The 19,095-nt window shown below is 48.1% G+C and overlaps 1 protein-coding gene across 9 annotated transcripts in view; it reads left to right on the forward strand.

Moving 5' to 3' along the window:
* The window catches only part of LOC147231671 (receptor-type tyrosine-protein phosphatase mu-like), a 104,265-nt gene that overhangs the window by 5,003 nt on the left and 80,167 nt on the right, over window positions 1–19,095 (forward strand). For all 9 annotated transcript variants that reach the window (XM_086150631.1, XM_086150634.1, XM_086150633.1 and 6 more), the window contains exon 2: window positions 17,396–17,503. In XM_086150631.1, coding sequence (XP_086006757.1) covers window positions 17,396–17,503 — 108 coding nt within the window. The remainder of the gene's footprint in view (window positions 1–17,395; window positions 17,504–19,095) is intronic.

Here is a 19,095-nt window from a genome sequence, read left to right on the forward strand (position 1 = left end):
GCTACAGTCTGCTGAAAACATTGTGACTGTAATGTTAATAGTTTGATTATTGATTCTCGATCGGTCTGCCTTTGCATCCCCAGTGATCCCGGAGGGTCATGTGATCAGGTGACACAGCTTATTGTTGACCGCTCCTTTTTCTAGGTTTATTAAAACTCCAGCACAAGCCTTTATAGTCTTATGGAAATACAGGCATGCATGTGCATACACACACACACACACACACGCACACATACAGATACACTGTATTTGCACACAAAGGAAGACGGTAAAGTCCTGAATCAGCAACCGACCTGAACCTGGACACAGGTCACCTGGGAGTGTGTGTGTGTGTGTGTGTGTGTGTGTGTGTGTGGGCGCAAGCGTATGTGCATGTATGTGTGTGTATCTTCAGGTGCAGTCAGCTCTTTGTTTTGTCTCGTCAGGGTTTTAATGAAGCTCACAGATTAAACACACACACACATTGCAGTCAGGTGCGTGCACGTGTGTGTATATGTGTGTGTGTGTGTTCCTCAGTGAGTTAATTATCTCTCCTCAGACCTTAGAGACTTCCTTCCTTCCTTTTGTTTCCTTCCCGGTCGTCGGCTGGATCATTAAACTCTTACTGCCACGTTTTTAAAAATGCGGCGGGATTTGGGAGGAAGACTCTGCCGGGCCGGGAGAACCTTGAGAACCTCAAGAACCCGGATGGTTCTGTGTCACGGCTTTCCTGAGCAGGGCCGAGGGTTCCCCGCCCTCCGGATCTCCTCACTAAACAAACCTGAATAGGAATGTAAATGTTCAGGACAGAAAAAAACAACCCAACTTGTGTGAAGAAGCAATCTGAAGGGGCCCCAGGGTCGAACGCTGAGGGACACCTTTGGCCCGAAAGAGGGGAATAATTAAGATAAGATAAACTTTATTGATCCCCATTGGGGAAATTCCTTGGTCACAGCAGCCGTTATTATGTCAAAATGAATCTGAATATAAATATATATTTTTATTTTTTTTGACAACCAAATTAGAATATTTATTGTTTCCATCAAAACTTTCTTTTTGTGAAGTTTTCTCATCTTCGTCACTTTGTCACTGACGGGTGGAGCCTCCACCTCCTCTTCCTCCTGCCCTTCATAACAAACAGAACCGTGTGTGTGTGTGTGTGTGTGTGTGTGTGTGTGTGTGTGTGTGTGTGTGTGTGTGTGTGTGTGTGTGTGTGTGTGTGTGTGTGTGTGTTACCCTGGATCATATGATTTTGTCTCCGTTCTCAGGCCTTCTTAAGCCAATTTAGGCCTTTAGCTGGCACACACACACACGCACACACACACACACACACCCTCATTATTTCAACAAACGTAGAGGTGATGTGAAGATCTGAGAGAAAAAGAAGCAAGATTAACACACATACACAAACTGTGTGTGTGTGTGTGTGTCACTGCTGTTTCCAATGTTCTCGATGGATGATTTGATCAGCGAACCATCAGAAACCGATCACAGGATCATTGATCGGGGGGTTGTTCGATCACAAGCCGATGATGGAAGATCCTGCAAAGCGGGGATTCTTCGTTCTCACGGGTGTCCGTTTCCGAACGGCCGATCACATGACACCTTGGCGGCCAATCAGGTTCTGGCTCTAAATCTGGTGGTGACTGGAATCTAGAATTGACCGAACACTGCACCGCGTGTGAAGCAACCCCGTCTGTAGAGTGTGTGTGTGTGTGTGACTGACTGACTTCGGCAACTAGTTCCTGTTTAACCAGTAGAGCTGCGTAGTGATCGGATACTTTCGTTTTTTATCAACCCCTTCATCAAGACCTGGATGCGCTCGACGTGTCCTCCTTACAGGGTTCTCTTCCTGGCTTCTACTCCCTCTGCTATCTCCAGGTTCTCCAGCATGGGTTCTATCCAGGTTCTCCTGGCTGAGAGGGTGAATGTGATTGACAGGTGACCTGCAGATCCTTCATCAGTGAATGAATGGCGTCGTTCCCTCCGGCGCGTACTTAAAACGGCGTTCTGGAGCCCCGGGGCCGCGTGAGGTTCGCCGTTGCCACAGTTCCCACCATCTCCTTAAAAACCAAATTCGCGGAGAATATCATTTCGATTTTTCTTTAAGCTTCTGGAGAGGGCGGCTCGGGAAAAGACTAAACGACGAGCCCGACACTTCGGTTCCTCTTCTGTGTTAAAAGAGACGGTTGCCGCCGAAGCGAACAGATTTCCCCCCCCGTTTCCGCCGCGGATCTCACTCGGAGAGGCTTTAATTCGCCTCCTCGTGTGATATCGGATCATGATTTATGTTGCCGGAGTTAATCTCGCCCTGAATCCGCCGCTCGCTCACCTCCGCCCGCTCTCACGCGGCGTGTTTGTGTTTCGCTAATTTAAAAAATGCATGAATCTTTGTCGCCGCTAATCTCCCACAAATCCCGACGGCGAAGGAGCAAACTTTTTTTTTTTTTTTTTTTCCGTTTTGGACGTCCTCGCCTCCTCGTATTTTGTGGCAGCAAAGCGTCCATTCAATGGAGTGGAGGGAAAAAAAAAAAATATAAGAAGGCGCCCGGCGGCAGAGGCGCTGAGCCGTCTCCGCGGCGACTGGCCCCGGTGGCCTCTGGGATTAATGCGCCGCCTTCAGACGCGGCGTCGGCAAAGGAAGCGGGGATTAGAGCCCGGATTAAGATCCTTTGTTTAAGGTGTGAGATGAGACGGGAGGCGAGGATTTATGTTCCCGAGAGCGAGGGGGGCACCGAGATCTCCCCCCGTCCCTGAACTCACTGCCGCTTCAGACTCAAGACTCGACCGGGTGCTATTGATCCGATCTGTTGATCAGAGACAACGTATCCCTTTACTCCAGTTTCTTCTTCTTCTTCTTTTTCATTCGGCCGCTGCTCTCCACAGCCAATCATCTTCCTCCATCTGACCCGCTCCTCAACATGTTCTCTCACACCAGCCAACTTCCAGTCCGTCTTCCCTCCATCCATAAATCTCTTCTTCGGTCTTCTTCAATTTTATGAGAGGGGGGCAAAAAAAAATCAAAATATACCTGTATTTGATTTTCATGTATCTAATGATCATATAAAACATCTTTAAATATATAACACATTATATATGTACCATAAATTGATTATTATATACTAAATTAATTAAATAGATTACATAAATTATATTATTTTTATTTTAAGTTAGATGAAGTCCTTAAAAATCAAATGAATAAAATAACATATTTGCTTTTATTTAAAAATGTGCAAATACTCAAATAAAAAATGAGTGAGGAATCAGATGTTTATGAAATAAAAATCTTATCTGAAATTATTAAATCTCACTAACCCAGGAGGCAATACATTTTCTTGTGATTTTCATTTTCCTGTCCAATTTCCTGTTCAAATACTGTTAGGCTTGGAAAAACAAGTAGCAGCCCCTTCAAAGAGCCAAAGTGCATCCATCCGCCCCTGGGGTCAAAGGTCAAACTCCGGCTCGACCTTTTATTTCTGGAATGACTTGTTCAGATGCTGAGCGTGGACAGGATTTTCAAAATAAGAGCCCCAGTCGCCCCCCTTCCTCTGCTGCGGGGCGTCCCGGTGCACCTGAGCGCCAGTTATCTGTGTCTCCATGAGAACCGGCCGTCTCGGTGACAGTGGGGGCGTTTCCGTGACAACCAGCTTGTTTGTTTTGTAGTCGAAGGGGGAGAGAAAAAAATAAAAATTTGTCGGCAAATAATTTCTTTGACATCAGATTATCAACCGAGTCAGCGAAAGATTGTGTGTGTGTGTGTGTGTGTGTGTGTGTGTGTGTGTGTGTGTGTGTAATCCCTGTTCAGAGATGTCAGCCTGATTAGTGATGTGGCCCAAATCCCTGATCATATTCAAAGGATTATTGTTTGAAGATATGTCTGAGTGTGTGAGTGTGTGTATTACTGTCTGAGTGTCTGTGTCACTATTACTCTGTATTTGTGTGTGTATGTGTTTATGTATGTGTGTGCGCATCTGAGGGTGTGTGTGTGTGATGACTTGAAGACAGAACTAATGAGATGAGGATTAGTGTGTGTGTGTGTGTGTGTGTGCCCGGGTTATCATGTAATCTGTGTTAAGAAGCTTCCTGTTGGTTCAGCAGGTTTCAAACTTCAAACTGTTTTAATGAAACAAACACGCACCGGTCTCTCTATACTTGTGAGGACGCCGTCCACCCAAAATCAGTGGAAATTAATGGAATTTAGTCTTTTTTTAGTTCAAACACTTAAAACACATTAAATCACTGCTAAACTAAAATTACGATCAAATTCTCAAATGCAAGCATCTAAATCCCAATTACCATTTATGATCTATTCATTTTATCAGTGGTTAAACTTTATTGAAAATATTTTTATATGAGGCTTGTCCCTGGTTTGATTTGGATAGATAATGAATGAATGAATATCGATTTATAATGAAGACTATTCAAAAAATAAATAAGCAAAAAAGCTCCGCCCCTTCTCAGCACGGATTGGCCAGCTGCTGGAATGTGTCATCGTAATGAATTGTAAATAATTAAAAAGTCACCCGAATAGGGTGTTTTAAATGTAGATTCATCATGTCATTTTTTGGTAAATCATTTTTTTGCTTAAATCACCTCCTTATTCAATGTACAGCTGAAAAACAGAGGCGATGATTTTAAAAAGATAACGGTATTCAAGTTCTGTCCGTCTCCGGCGCTGCTCCAGCCGATCCCGTCAAAAATTGAAGTTGCACTTCAATAAAGGAACCTGTCGCCTTTTTTTGTTTTTTTCTCGGGAGACAAAAGGAAGTAGAATAAATATTTTATCGCGCTTTTTTCTAAAATCATAATCATTATGATAATTATCAGGGAGGCGCTGCCAGCGACGCACACACACTCACGCATACACACACACACTCATACACACTCACTCAGACCCCCGAAGCTGCTATTTAACCTATATTACTACAGTAAATATTCATAGGCAGCTAATGTGTGTGTGTGTGTGTGTGTGTGTGTGTGTGGAGGGAGGGGTGCACGCGTGCATGTGTACATGCACACGCACGTGCTGAGCTTGGGTTTGCAGCAGCAGCCGTGATAAGCGGGCTTTCGGCCCCCCGGGTCCAGAGATGCGCCAGTCCTGTGACCGACAGGCTGCAGGCAGGGAGAGCAAATCTGAGATTTATTGTAATTCCAAAACCGGGGGCTCTTAATCTGAATGAAACTGGTTTCTCCAAACAAAAAGCCCGTAAATGAGAAAGTTGTTTTTTTGGGGGCGTAATTTTCCTAATCCCGAGAAATGAATGTGTAATAACCTTCGCGGCAGCGGACGAGTCAACCTTAGCCCCTTTTAGTGTGGTAGTTAATTCTAGTTATATGCCGCTACCACTAGGGGGCGCTGTTTGTGGCGTCACATCTAGTTTGTAGCAACGCAAGCCACGTGTTTGCTGACGGAACCCGTGAAACCGACCGACGGACCCGGGAGAGAACTTCCTGTCCGCTGTCTGAGCGCGCTCGGTGTGACCTCCCGCTTTCTGAGACGTCTTTGTACCGAGGACAAGTTTTTGGGTCAGCATGTGCGTGTGTGTGTGTGTGTCCTCGGGCTCTTAATGCCACCAGACTCTGATTAATGGTTGGCTGAATGTGTGTCAGAGCGTCACCTGGGGGATGCCGGGGGTTAAAGTAGGTTAAAGACGCCGGGAGAGGACGGACTCCTCGCCGCGTCTGATCCCCGATCATCGTTCGACACCAATTTTATTCACGATAACAACTCGAGATGATGGCGTCGTTTCGAACGGGAACCCCCTCCTTCCCACTCACCCGCCTTGCAACCCCCACTTCCCCACCCACGCCCCACACTTGATGGGGACGTCGGTTCGGTCGAGGATGAGTGGAGAGCCTCTCAAATGCATTCAATGACCAGGAAATGAGACAGATTCCCCCGCGTTCTTGCACAACTCTTAAGTGCATCAGCCAGGATGGGGGGGTGGAGGGCCGTACCAAGAACCGCACACACACACACACACACACACACACACACATATACCCCTGCTATCTCTGTTCAAGCGGAAACGGGCACTTTCGATGACGGCTGGTCTAAGGCACGTTATTATTTACACGAAACGCCCCAAACAAAAATTGATGGAAAAGGCAGATTTGTTTAAATTGGGGAGGGAGGCATGCTTGTGTGCATGTGCGCGCGTGCGTGTTTGCATCTTGACTCGTGAATTGATGACATGTGCTGCTCCTCTTACTCAAGTTGAAAGTAAATTAGCTCCACAAGTAGCTTAGCCCCCCCCGCCAGCCTCCACCTCCACCCCAAAATCTCTCTCTCTCCCTCCCTAAGTGACTCCCAGCCCCCTGTTATCACCCAGTGAGATCATCTGAAGTAGGATGGTATTTCCTTCAACAGGCGTCTGAAAGGTTAGCTGGAGAGTAATTGCGTGCGTTAGCCGAAAAACAGTCCCGGCGCGGAAGATAAATAGCTCCCCGCCACCGCCATCCTTCCACCCCCCTCCAGTTTGGAGCCACGCCCCGATTCCCCCCCCAGTTGCAGAGATGGGTTGAAAAAGTGGACATAGCTGTGACGGCTGGTGGAGGCAGCGTGCGTGTTTGTGTGTGTGTGTGTGTGTGTGTGTGTGTGTGTGTGTGTGTAAGGGTGGGTGTGTGGTGCTAAGTGGCCCTGGGGCCTGACTCCCAGCCGGTTGCATTAGCGGAGGAGAGCCGCGAGCGAGCCGCCGGCGCAGCACAGCTCTGACTGAAAGAGCCTTAAAAACCCTGCTCCATCCACAGACCTCGTCCCCTCTGCGCGACTCCGGGACCCTAACCCCCCCTGACGCCCCGATGCCTGTTGGGTTTAATTCAAATCCCACTGTTTAACTTGCATTCATTCATCACCTATAACCCCTATTCAGCTTAAAGTGACCGGAAAGGGGCGGGGCTTAAGCCTGGAGACATCCACCTGTCAATCACAGGATCACAGGTGACCAGTCGCTCTTGCCCACGGAAAGGATGAGGAATACGGACAGTGAATGAATGAATGTTGCGTGTGTTACACACACACACACACACACACACTCACCTGCTCAGACCCAATCACAGCAGCTTCATTGGTAAGCTAGATACAAGATACTGCAGCTATTGTTTGCGCGCACAGACACGCTGTGTGTGTGTGTGTTTGTGCGTGCTTGCACGTGTGTGTGTGTGTGTGTGTGTGTGTGTGTGTGTGTGCGTGTGTCCATCCGTGCATGTGTGTGTGTGTTTGTGCATGCGTCCTGTGGGTGAAGACCTTTCCAGCCTCTGCCAGGCTGGATACTCTCCCTCTCAGGCTCTGCTGGAGGTTAGCGATGACCTTCTATGCACCAGGGGTGAGGCGGGTGAGGAGGGGTGAGAGGCAGACTCTGGTGTCCTCTTCATCAGCTGGAGGTGTCATCCTTGACATTTCCCTCTCCTCTGTATTACTGTCGTGATTTGTTTGCCTCGATTGTTTGCGAAATTGCGCGAATTTTCCCTCCGGAGTCAGGCGCCGCTGTGTCGAGACGCCTCCGGAATCAGGCGCCGTAAAAGAAGTGAAGGAAAAAAAAAAAAAGGAAGAACATCATCAATATGAGGGTTGCCAGGGTCCGAAAACCACACGGGAAACTTGGTTGGATGTTGCATTATATGTGATTGACAGGCGAGCGGGTCCAGGCTAAGCCCCGCCTCTTCCCGAATCTAAGCTCTGATTGGCTCTTGAGCTTTTGGGTTAATTTGCGAACGAATGCGAACGAAGAACTAATACGTTGTAATTTAACCCCGGACCCTCTTGGTGTGATTTTGTGTGTCCTGTCCTGTTTTAATCTAAGTTTTAGTTTCAGACGATCAATAATGGAAATAAGAAACGTGTGTGTGTGTGTGTGCGTGCACGTGTGTGTTGATCAATACAGAAGAAGATAGCCTCCAAGGTGACGTCTCTCAACGACGCGGGTAAAATCTCTTTAATACAACCGATTTGCTAGACGCACAAGCGTGTATGCATGCACACACACACACACACACACACACACACACACACACATATAGACAGATTGACAGCGATTCAGAAGGACATTCACTCCGTCTCTCACCGCTTTTGCTTTTGGATTTTTCTTTTCTCTCTCTTTTTTTTAATTTTTTTATTTTTAAATTGTGCTGTTCGGTAGCTGATAAGAACCAGTCCGGTTCAGAACCGGGTCGGGGGGAGGGTGGATCTCCTGGACCGAGGGGCCAGGACTGGGATTAAGGGGGTGGATTAAGAGGCAGGTTCTTCGGGTCACTCGGCTTCTTATCTGGAACTCTTGAGTCTAATCTGACGTGTTTCTGGTTTTATGATATGAGTCTTAGTCTCCCTTTATTCTCTTCTGTGTGTGTGTGCGTGCATGTGTGTGTGCACGTATGTATGGAGATGCCATCTGTTAACTCTGGATTATTTTCATTTTTAATTAAAACTTCCCCCCTCGTTTACATATCTATCGGTCTGCCGGCTGAGTGAGGATTCGCATGTCTGTGATTCCTGATGCGTCTTAAGTGCTTTGGGATTCAGACGGCGGCGTTCGGCGGCGGGGGGGATCCCGGGCGCTCTCACGTGCGCCCGCCCGCCCGCCGGCCAAGAAGAAGGCGCTGTCGGGAAACGGGGTTGAGAGAAGACTCAAAAGAGAGCTGCTGCTCTGTTTCAGATTAACATTTATAAACGTGTCGCAGCAACTAATGAGCGTTCCCGACCTGGAGGCTGGAGACGATCACAGAGGTCGCGGAGGGAGGCGGGGCTTAACCTGCTTGGGTCAACTGTCAATCACACCTACTGATGATTTGGCATCTTCAGTGACCTGGATGACTGTAACTTGGTGAATATGCAGAGAACTCAGGCAGGAGAACATCTGGAGAACATGAAGATCAGCTTCTTCTACCAGCTCAGATGTTGAACTACTGGTTCAACAAAAAATATTCTCATTAAATACAAAAAAAAAAAATCATTTGAGAATTCAAATCAGAAAAAAAGGGTGATAATTTTCCGAATAATCGGGAAAGTGTTTCAAACAAAAAGTTAATTATAATAATCTGTGATTTAATTAGTGCTTAATGAGAAGCCGACGGGAGTGTGGGCACATTTAATCTGTGGGGATTAGGAGATGGCCGGCCGGCGGCCGCGCAGCATTATGGGATGTCCAGCCTTGATGCGGAGATGCTCCGACAGCCTCTGTCCTCCAGGGGACGGGCTGACAGCAGACACACGGAGACGTTCACACCTCTGCCGGCCATGAAAACACACACTCATGCACGTGTGCACACACACGCGCGCCCACCCAGCCTGACGACCAGCCGTCAATCATAGTTGTCCCTGGCGTTTTGAAGACCTTCAGTTTTTTTGCCCCTCTACTTCCTGTGAGATTTTCAAAATAAGAGACGCATGAGCCGGCGACCCCTGACCCCTGTATGGGCAGTACTTCCTGTGAGGGATTGGACACTCATTTTGAAGTACGAGTACTTTTCTACTCCCATCTGGAGGAAAAGTAACCGCTGGAGTATTTCATGAAAAGTTCCTGGTTAGATGTGTTGTCCAACTTCACGCCATCTTTTAATTTTTTAATTTTTTTTTTTAATTGTTTGATTTTTATTGAATTGTTTTTTTCATATTCTGCCATCTTTAAATTTTTTTAAACTTTTTTTTTATTTTAAATTAAAAAAATTTTTTTTCAACTTTTAAATTTTTTTTTTTTCATAGTCAAGCCCAGTCGTCTGCCTCCCAGTTCATGAACCCCCCCCAGAACACAGATTTCAGGAATGTGTGTGTCCACCCCTCCCCATCTAAAACGCTCCTCTCATCACAACAATACTGCTCCTGACAGAGATGTCTGGCGTGTCATGGTGGACATGTTTGGTCCTGCAAACCTCCTCCTCCTCCTCCTCCAGCTCCTCGTCTTTGCCAGGAAGAGTTCAATCCGGAGGGAAGAGGAAGAGAAAGAGGAGGAAGAGAGGAAGGGGGGGGATCATCAGTGTGTATGTTACAGGATAATTATTGGTAATTAGCATATTATTTTAATATACCATCATATAGGCGCCTGAAGTGCACCCAAAACACGTTTATGCACGCGCTTGAACACACACACACACACACACACACACACACATGCATACACACGCACACACACCCAGAGGCGCTGCACTGACTGCTACATTATTCATGTTTGGCCCGAGGCAAGTTAGCAGGCTGTGCTAATGCTAAAGCTGTTAGCAGCCAGTTACTGTTGCTGCTGGAGATCACAGTTTATATACACACACATAGACACGCAGGCGCGCCTGCACGCACCGGGGAGCGCGCGCGCACACACACACACGCGCACGTCACACATGCACACGATTAAATATCGCCCGTAAAACACACTGCAGCCTCACAAACACAGAAATACAGTTTGAAGTCTTTGAAAGTGCAGCTGCTGCTGTGTGTGTGTGTGTGTGTGTGTGTGTGTGTGTGTGTGTGTGTGTGTGTGTGTGTGTGTGTGTGTGTGTGTGTGTGTGTGTGTTGGGTGTAGTCACACAGCTGAACTTTGTCTCTAATCACTGTGTCTTTTTATAGACATTGATGTGCTGAGGTCACATTCCCTCCTTCTCTACCTTCTTCCCTCCTTCTCTGCCTCCTCCCAGACCCTCTTGCTTCCTTCTCTCCATCCTTCCCTCCTTCTCTACCTCCTTCCCTCCTTCTCTACCTCCTTTCCTCCTTCTCTACCTCCTTCCCTCCTTCTATACCCTCTCTCTGCAACCTTCTTTCTTTCTCTCTTACTTCTGCTTCCATTCGTTTTCTCTCCCTCTGTTTTCTTGCAGCTATCTTTTGTCATCTTCATCTTGTGTGTGTCAACAAAATGCCATGTGTTCGTGTGTGTGTGTGCGCGCGCGCCACTGTCACCTCCAATCACACACACACACACACTCGCGCCGCTGGCGCCGCTGGGAGCTCGGCGTGTCATCGCCGCTGACCTGTCCGGTCTTGTCCAATCATCTCTCGGGTTTTTTTTGTTTAGCAGGGTGTTAGCATCAGTACATGCTAAAGGCTAACTTTGAGGCTACTGGGGCACGCATGCGCACGCACACACACAGTCGGACATGCACAGCCGCCGGTATCAGACACCAGATAATAACACACATTAGAGAAGCCTGGTCACACAGTGCTAATTATTGTGTGTGTGTGTGTGTGTTTTTTTTTTGTGTGTGTGTGTGTGTCAGAGAGAGAGAGATGGACGGACAAAGGCAGGAAGGAAAAAGTGACTTCCTGAAGTTCCACGTACAATAAAACACTTGCTTCCTGTTTCCGCACTTTATCCCCCCAGAAAGGTTGCAGCGACAGAATGTGTCATTATTTCGAATCTTCGCCGCCGCTGTCGTCCAGGAAGTCGTCACTGCTTTTGTTTCAGCGCGACCCACTTTCTGTGTTTCACGGAAAGCCTGGACCGTGTCGGGAAAAGGGAGAAAGACGGAAATCGCATTTATTTTTGACGAAATGAGTGTTTGGTGTAATAAATGGGTAATAAACATCCCCGGATGGCGCATTAGTTTTCCATCATCAGGCAGCGATGCCAAACCACAGGTTAGCAAAGTCAAAGTCAGCTTTATTTTCAATTTCTCCGCATTTACTGAATGGAGAAGACGTTTTCTCACAATTCCACGGTGACATGAAATTAACAAAATCATAATAAAGTGCAAATTAACCATAAAGTGCACTGTTATATTAAACAGTAAACAGTAAACTGTGGAGATATGGATTATAAAATGCATGCAGATACAAAACAGAGGTTTTTTTTGTTTTGTTTTTTCATACAGCTTAGTTCAAAGGTCTCTAAGTAATACCATATCTGGTTTAATAGCAATACGATGGTTTTCTCTGTGACAGTGCAAAGTAGCAGTAGTGGTAACATTGCGATTTATTGCGATATATTGCTGACGTTCCAGTCCGTTGTAACGTTCTAGGGATGGGGGTGCGCTAACAGCTATGCTAAAGGCTAACGCTAGCAGAGGCGGCACCAAAGATCAACCGAGGCTGTCAGATGGAGAGATTCATCCCGTCTTTAATCGTCCGTCTCACATCTGTGTGTGTGTGTGTGTGTGTGTGTGTGTTCGTGCGCGACAGATGGGGGGGGTAACTAATTTTCCCTCTCTCTTGAGGTTTAACTTTCATCTGGAAGAGTAATGCTGGATTCATTTAATCTGATTTATGTAGTGTGTGTGTGTGTGTGTGCACGCGCGTGTGTGTGTGTGTGTGTGTGTGTGATGGTGGTTGTGGGTCTTGAGGTGAAAGTGTGACCTGCGTCCCTCCCTGCCCGACGTGACCGCCGATAAAGTAGACCTGACGGGATGATGTTTCGTCCTCGGCGAGCAAAGGGTTAACGGTTCTGCTTCGGCGCTCCCAGTTATTCAAGTCCACTTCGGGTTCCAAAGGTCCGGGCCTCGTCCTCGGAGTTGAGGGACAGATTCCCTCCTGCCGGGGACGTTCAGAAACCCAGACATCGCTCAAAAGCTTATTCCAAAAGCTTAAATCATTTGATTTCAAGTTATTACATGTTATTTCATGTTATTACCATAGGTCCTGAGAGCGGAAACAAAGATCTAACAGCGGAGGGAATTCATCTCCCTCCGCTGTGACTGAACTTTCACCTGAACTAATTGTGATGAGATGGACAGCTGCTGTGTGTGTGTGTGCGTGTGTATTTGTGTGTGTGTGTGTGTGTGTGTGTGTGTGTGTGTGTGCGCCAGGCTCCGTGAAAAGAGATTCAGAGAGAATTCCATGGAATTTTCTTCACCATCTTTGTGGAAGTGGAGCACAGTGACAGGTGTGAAGTCAACGCCGTGTGTGTGTACGGGTATATACACACACCCACACACAGGCAAAAATATGCTCCCATCTGACCTTTGACCTTTTTGTCTGAAAAGGAGGCCGGTTTCCCTCTGTAAGTAGAAGCCTGTGAACCGGACGTTATACAAGATATAGGATAGAAAAAGCCTCATATCGTCTCGGAGCGTCTCGGCGTCTTCGCCCTGCGTAATCTGGCGCGGCGGCGCCGGTTCCCCCTCCGGGACGGCGGCAGAGGCTGAGAACCGTTGGTTCTGACCTCTTGAAAGAGAAAACTCACGCTGCTTTCCTCCCTCTCCTCCTCGTCTGTCTGGGTCTGAGACGGATCCGTCTTCAAGCGTTTTTTTTTTATCCGGAGCGAGCTGACGTCACGGGCGTCCGGAGAGCCGAGGCGCCCGAAACCTTTGTGAGGAGGATTCCCATCGATTTGTGTTTTTTGGCGAGTGTGTGTGATGTGCCGTCCGCTGGGCTTCGGGGGGGATCCAGAAGAGAGAATCTGATGTAACTCTGAGGATTACTTTCCTCGATGATTCCCCTCTCAGATGATAAAGATAACATGGAGGGAGGGGGCGTGGCTTAACACGACCCGCCGAGGGGCGGGGCTTAAATATCAAACTTCCTGCTTCCCTTCAGAAAACATGGGCTTCTTATTCAATGTAAACACTCTAATTGGCTCACCTGTCAATCACAGGGTCATTTGTCAATCATGGGGTCACCTGTCAATCTTGGGGTCACCTGTCAATCACGGGTTCACCTGTCAATCACAGGGTCACCTGTCAATCACGGGTTCACCTGTCAATCACGGGTTCACCTGTCAATCACGGGGTCATCTGTCAATCACGGGGTCATCTGTCAATCACAAAGCCTCTTATAGAGATGTCAGTCATTCACTCTCGCTAGTGAACCTGGGATGATGGAGGAGTAGATCAACAACCCAGGCAGGGGAACCTGGAAGGAGAACATGGAGAGCCTTGAAGGGAGAACATGGCGAGAACCCGAGCAAGAGATCATGGAGATGAACATTGAGCCGTCCATAGCAGGAGAACATAGAGAGAACCAAGGGAGGAGAACATGGAGGAAGCCATTCCAGGAGAGCGTGGGTAGAAGCGTGGTAGGAACATGGAGAGCCATAACAGGAGAACATGGAGGGAACCTTTGGGGAGAACATATCGAGGACCTGAGCGAGGGAACTTTTCGCACTCCATAGCAGAACATGGGGAGAACTCAGAGCAGGAAAGGGCTTGCTGGAGGCCAGGGTTCGGAGGGTCTCTTACACTCTTCCTCTCTCTGACTCCTCCTCGCCGTCCCGTCTGGTATCCCAGTTCTGGTCTTGCAGAAAACGGGAAACCGTCGTCCGTCGCCGAGTGCCGTCTTGGTTATTCGTCCGTTCGCGTTGCCTTGGGGATCGGCGGAGCGAGGAGAGCGATCCCATGACCGCGGCTTTTCTTTTTTTTTTTTTTTTTCTCTCTCTCTTCCCCTTTGCCTGGTTTCTCCTCAGCACCCATTCTCACCCCTTCCCCCGTCTCACTCTCCTCCCTAAAGATGTAGATTCCCCTCTCTTTGATTCTTTGTTTACTTTCTTTCATTCCTCTCGCATTCTACCGTTTACTGCTGACACGCAGCCTCTAATCGCCGTCAAGTCTGCGCGCGTGTGTGAGTGTGTGTGTGTGTGTGTGAGCGCGTGCGCCAGGCGTCGTTAACATTCTCAGCGTCAGCTAACTGAACAACAGGCCTGTTTGAGCGGCGGCGTCACGGAGGAAACCACAGTCGTCTTTCCTAATCAGCAGCAGATGCTTTCATCCGCCGTCACGGCTTCGCGCCGGGACCGGGAGCGCCGACCCGGAGACGCGTCCCGAATCCGACGGAGACGGCGAGTCGGAGGAGAGAAAACAAAAACGAAAAATAATCGGAATTAATCGGAAAAACCTCCCATTAATTTGGGCGAGGGAAGTTGTTTTTTTTTTGAAAAGGAGAGGAAAATGGTGATATCGGCGGGGGTCGGCCCAGAAAGCGGCTGAAGCAAGGAAAATATAAAAGGGTGTGTGTGTGTGTGTGTGTGTGTGTGTGTGTGTGTGTGTGTGTGTGTGTGCGCACACGCTTGGAGTGCCAGGTACTTTCAGGATTAGTGCGAGAATTGTCTGAATGAAGAGTTCGGAGGTCCCGGGAAATAGTAAAGTTTCCTGAAAAAACAAGAAATTAATTTAGAATTAGCTGCACAAATTATTAAGAGTGTGTGTGTGTGGGTGTGTGGGTGTGTGCATGTGCACAAACCTCTGCTGAGCATCTGAACACATGTGTCTGCGTCTAGGTGTGTATCAGTGGAGGTGTCACCGGTATATATTACATGGGTGTGTGTGTGTGTGTGTGGTTGGTTGTGTGCATTGAGTCCTGTGTGTTGCATGTGCTGGAGTGATTGTGTGTTTCTGGTGGTGTGTGAGTGTATGCTAGGTGGTACCTGGACCAGATTTGTGTGTGTGTGTCTTAATGTGTGCGCAAGGGTATTTGTGCACATGTGGTTGTGTGTCTGCATGCATGCCTTTTTGCGTGTGTGCGTGCTTTTCTGTGTGTCTTTTGGGAGGTGGGTGTGGCACTGAATGTGTGAATGTGTGCTATGTGTTGTGTTACCCAGGTATGCAAGTGTGTGTGTTTATAGTTTATGTGTGTGTGTGTGTGTGCTTGCAGAGGTGATTGACACTCTGACTCTAAACACACACGCTATGTATTACCAGGGATGTGTGTTTGCATATATGGTTGGGTCTCTGCATGTATGCCTGTGTGCGTTTGTGTGCATGTGCTTTTGCGTACATATGTGCAGACGTGTGTGTGTGTGTTTGCGTGGTATGCTATGTGTTCCTAATGTGCGTTTATTGTTGGGGGTGTTTCTAGATGTGTGTGTTTGCCGGCACATGTGTGTGTACACATGTGTTCGTTGGTTCTGCATGTGTAGATTTTCGTGCATGTGCTCTTGTGTACATATGTTCTGGTATATGTGTGTGTGTGTGTGTGTGTGTGTGATGTCTGCCTGGATGCCAATGTGCATTTATGTGTATCTGCTATTGTGTGTGTGTGTGTGTTTGCATGGTGATGGTGTCACTGTGTGAGTAGGGGTGTTTCCGTATATGTGTGTGTGGTTCTCTTCATGCGTGTGTGTGTGTGTGTGTGTGTGCATTTGCATTTGTTGTTGGGGGTTCTGCATGCATGCCTTTGTGTATATCTATGCATGTGCTTTTGTGTGTGTGTGTGTGTGTGTATCTGTCTGATAATATTCTAATCCGGCCCACCAGCAGATCAGTTAAATGTTACCGTCTCTCTGCAGACGGGGGATTGACTCTAATGGCGATGCCCCTCCTCTCCCCTTCGTCCTCCGTGACTCCGGCTCTTTGTCCAGTTTCCTCTCCAGACCTTCATCCCGCCCTCTCTGCCAGGGAGAAGAAGAAATCCCCCTAAAAACCCAAACTCAGCCGTTAAACCATCCAGAGCATTTTAATTTATTTTTCAAGAACAATTTGACAATTTTATTAATCTCCAATGCAAGATTTAGGGTTTTAGCAACCCGATCGATGAGATCGTCAAACAAACATCGGATTTTAACCGGGAAGGGAAAGCAAAGTTTGTGATTTTCAAGACGAAAAAGAGACGAAGATTGAAATGAAAGCAGTTGAAAATCGGGCGAAATATTCGGAGGAATTCTGCATGAAGTCAGAACGAGACGTCACGTCAGGTCGTGGAAATTACAGGGACCTGAAATTAAACTTGTCCTCATCTCTGTGAGGAGCCTGGAGGTCGAGAACCCTTCCTGTGTGAAACACACACACACACACACACACACACACACACACACGAGTTAAGTGTGTCCTTGGGGGTGTTTCAGTTCTCTGTCATCATGCTGCCAACTCACATGTAGAGACATAGTCTGGTATGAGGCGCCAAGACGTGGACGTCCCCGCAGGTGTGTGTTTGTGTGTGTGTGTGTGTGTGCGCACGCTCGTGCACTCGTTGTGTTTCTGTGTGTTTCTCATTTCCTGCCGAGACACCGAGACAACAATCTGCACAGTCTTTGTTTCTCTAATGAAAGCAGACGGATGGATGGAGGAACGGACGAAGGGATCGATGGGATGAATGGATGAATGGATGGATGTGTGAACGGAGGGATGAATCGATGGATGGATGGATGGATGGATGGAGGGAGGGATGGAGAGGATAAATGGACAAGTGGATGATAGATCAATTGATGGAGAGAATGGACAGACGGGTGAATGGTGAGGAAAAATGGATTGTTGGATGGATGCAGGGATGAAGAGGACAAAAGGATAAGTGGATAGAAAAAGGAACGGACGGGACGGGTGGATGGAATGAACTGACGAATGCACCGATTGGACGGAGGGATGAATGGATGCAGGGAGTGGACAGATGATTGGACGGAGGGATGATGGGATGAATGGAAGGAAGGAGGAATGGATGGAGGGAAATAATGGATCAACAGAGGAATGAATGGAGTGAGTGGATGATGTAGGGATGGATGAGTGTCATCCGTGACATTTGTATGTCTTCTAACCTGGTGTGTGTGTGTGTGTGTGTGTGTGTGTGTGTCTCCTTCCGCAGCCTGCCTGTCCCCGGGCTGCAGCCTCATCCAGGCCAAAGACGACGACTTCGATTGGGAGCAGCGAGAAGCCGATGACCGCACAACCGGCGGCGCCTGGCTCCCCTCAGGTGACTTCCTGTTTCCATAATGCGGCTTCTGACGGAACTAGCAGGAAATGCTAAGTTAGCGAGCTGCTCGCAACATTGATCACGTGAACGCTTGGAAGAAATGTTTAGGGATGAATGCGGGGTGTGAAGCCGGGCCACAGCGCCCCCTAGTGGGCAGGATGATTCAAACAGGAAGTTGCGATTTTATGTGATTACCCTTTGAGCTTCGCAGACCCATTCAGTGTGTGAAAAGCTGTTTCGGCGGCAAAACACACACACACACACACAGGCGCACAAAGATTTTGGCCCTTGATTCAGTGTTCCATGCTGGTGGGCCCACGGAGCATCTGTCACTTGGACGCCCGAATGGAGATAAAATAATTCAATCTTGTTGCTTCTCGCGGGCGTCCCGAGAGCGACTGGACCGAACAAATCAAATGATAAGGTTCGAGTCGATCGAAGGGGTTGTGAAAGGAGAAAAAAAATGGCGTGCACGGTTCGGCGGCCTCTCCCCAGATGTTGTTTTCAGGGCCCTAACGGGGCGACGCCATATCTTTTGTGCCACCATGAAGGCAGGTGTATCCTAACAGGAAGTGTTTTCAGTGGATGGACCGTACCATTGTGTGAAAGAGGGTGGGGGGGTTGGAGAAGAACAATAACACTATCAGCAGGAGTCATCAAATAAGATGCATGGAGAAGGGGAAATGTAGACACAGCCTGCACACACACACACACACACACACACGCACATGCTGTATATTTTGAATCTATATACACATGAAACATAGATGCTTGCTGTGTGGCGTCTCTTCTCCCATCGCCTCGTCCAATGGGGGGGAAGGGTAAGATCCAGGAGAACGCGGCTGTTTCAGTAGCCGCGGCGCCCCCCCCTATCGGTTTTGTTTTTCAATTTTATTTTGAAATCTTACATCCGACATGCAAAGTCGGCCTCGATAATCCTCTAAAAGTGTGAAGTATGATGCAGATACGTCAGTCACAGCGCCCCCTATGGGCAGAACGTTCAGTCCCGCTGCGTCGCGGCCGTGCAGCCGAGGAGCCACTGCAGCGGCGGCTCGTCCCTGAATGCAGCAGCAGAAGAAGAAAAGCCCGCAGCCTTTGTCTTATCTACTATTGACCTGCCACACTTTCTCCTCTGAGTTATGGACGGACAGCGAGAGTTCACACTCAGCCTCACAGATAACGGCGGGCGTGTGTGTGTGTGTGTGTGTTTGTGCGTGTGTGTGTGTGTGTGTGTGTGTGTGTGAGAGAGAGTGGGGGGCCGTTTGTCACACGCGTGCGGAGGTTACGCGGCTGACGAATGAGAATGCAGCGCTCTTAAATCACGGAGCCAATCACGTAAGAGACAGTCTGAGCGAGGACACACAGGGAGGAGGTGGTTACTGTCCTGTTTACTTTGATTTATCGGAGAGGAGGAGGAGGAAGAGGGGGAGCATCTCGAAGGGAATCGAACCAGAGACTCTCTTCTTCCTCGCCATCATCAGTCACAACCTTCTATGTTTTGTTTTTTTTTTGTTGAGTTGAGTAAATCCACACGTGGCTGGAAAACTTGGATGAAGGGCCAAGAAAAGCTAAAGCTAAAAATAAACAGGAAG

Source organism: Fistularia commersonii, chromosome 8 (genome assembly GCF_037954325.1).
Source record: "Fistularia commersonii isolate RoL2024-O1a breed Wild chromosome 8, RoL_Fcom_v1.0, whole genome shotgun sequence".
NCBI lineage: Eukaryota > Metazoa > Chordata > Actinopteri > Syngnathiformes > Fistulariidae > Fistularia > Fistularia commersonii.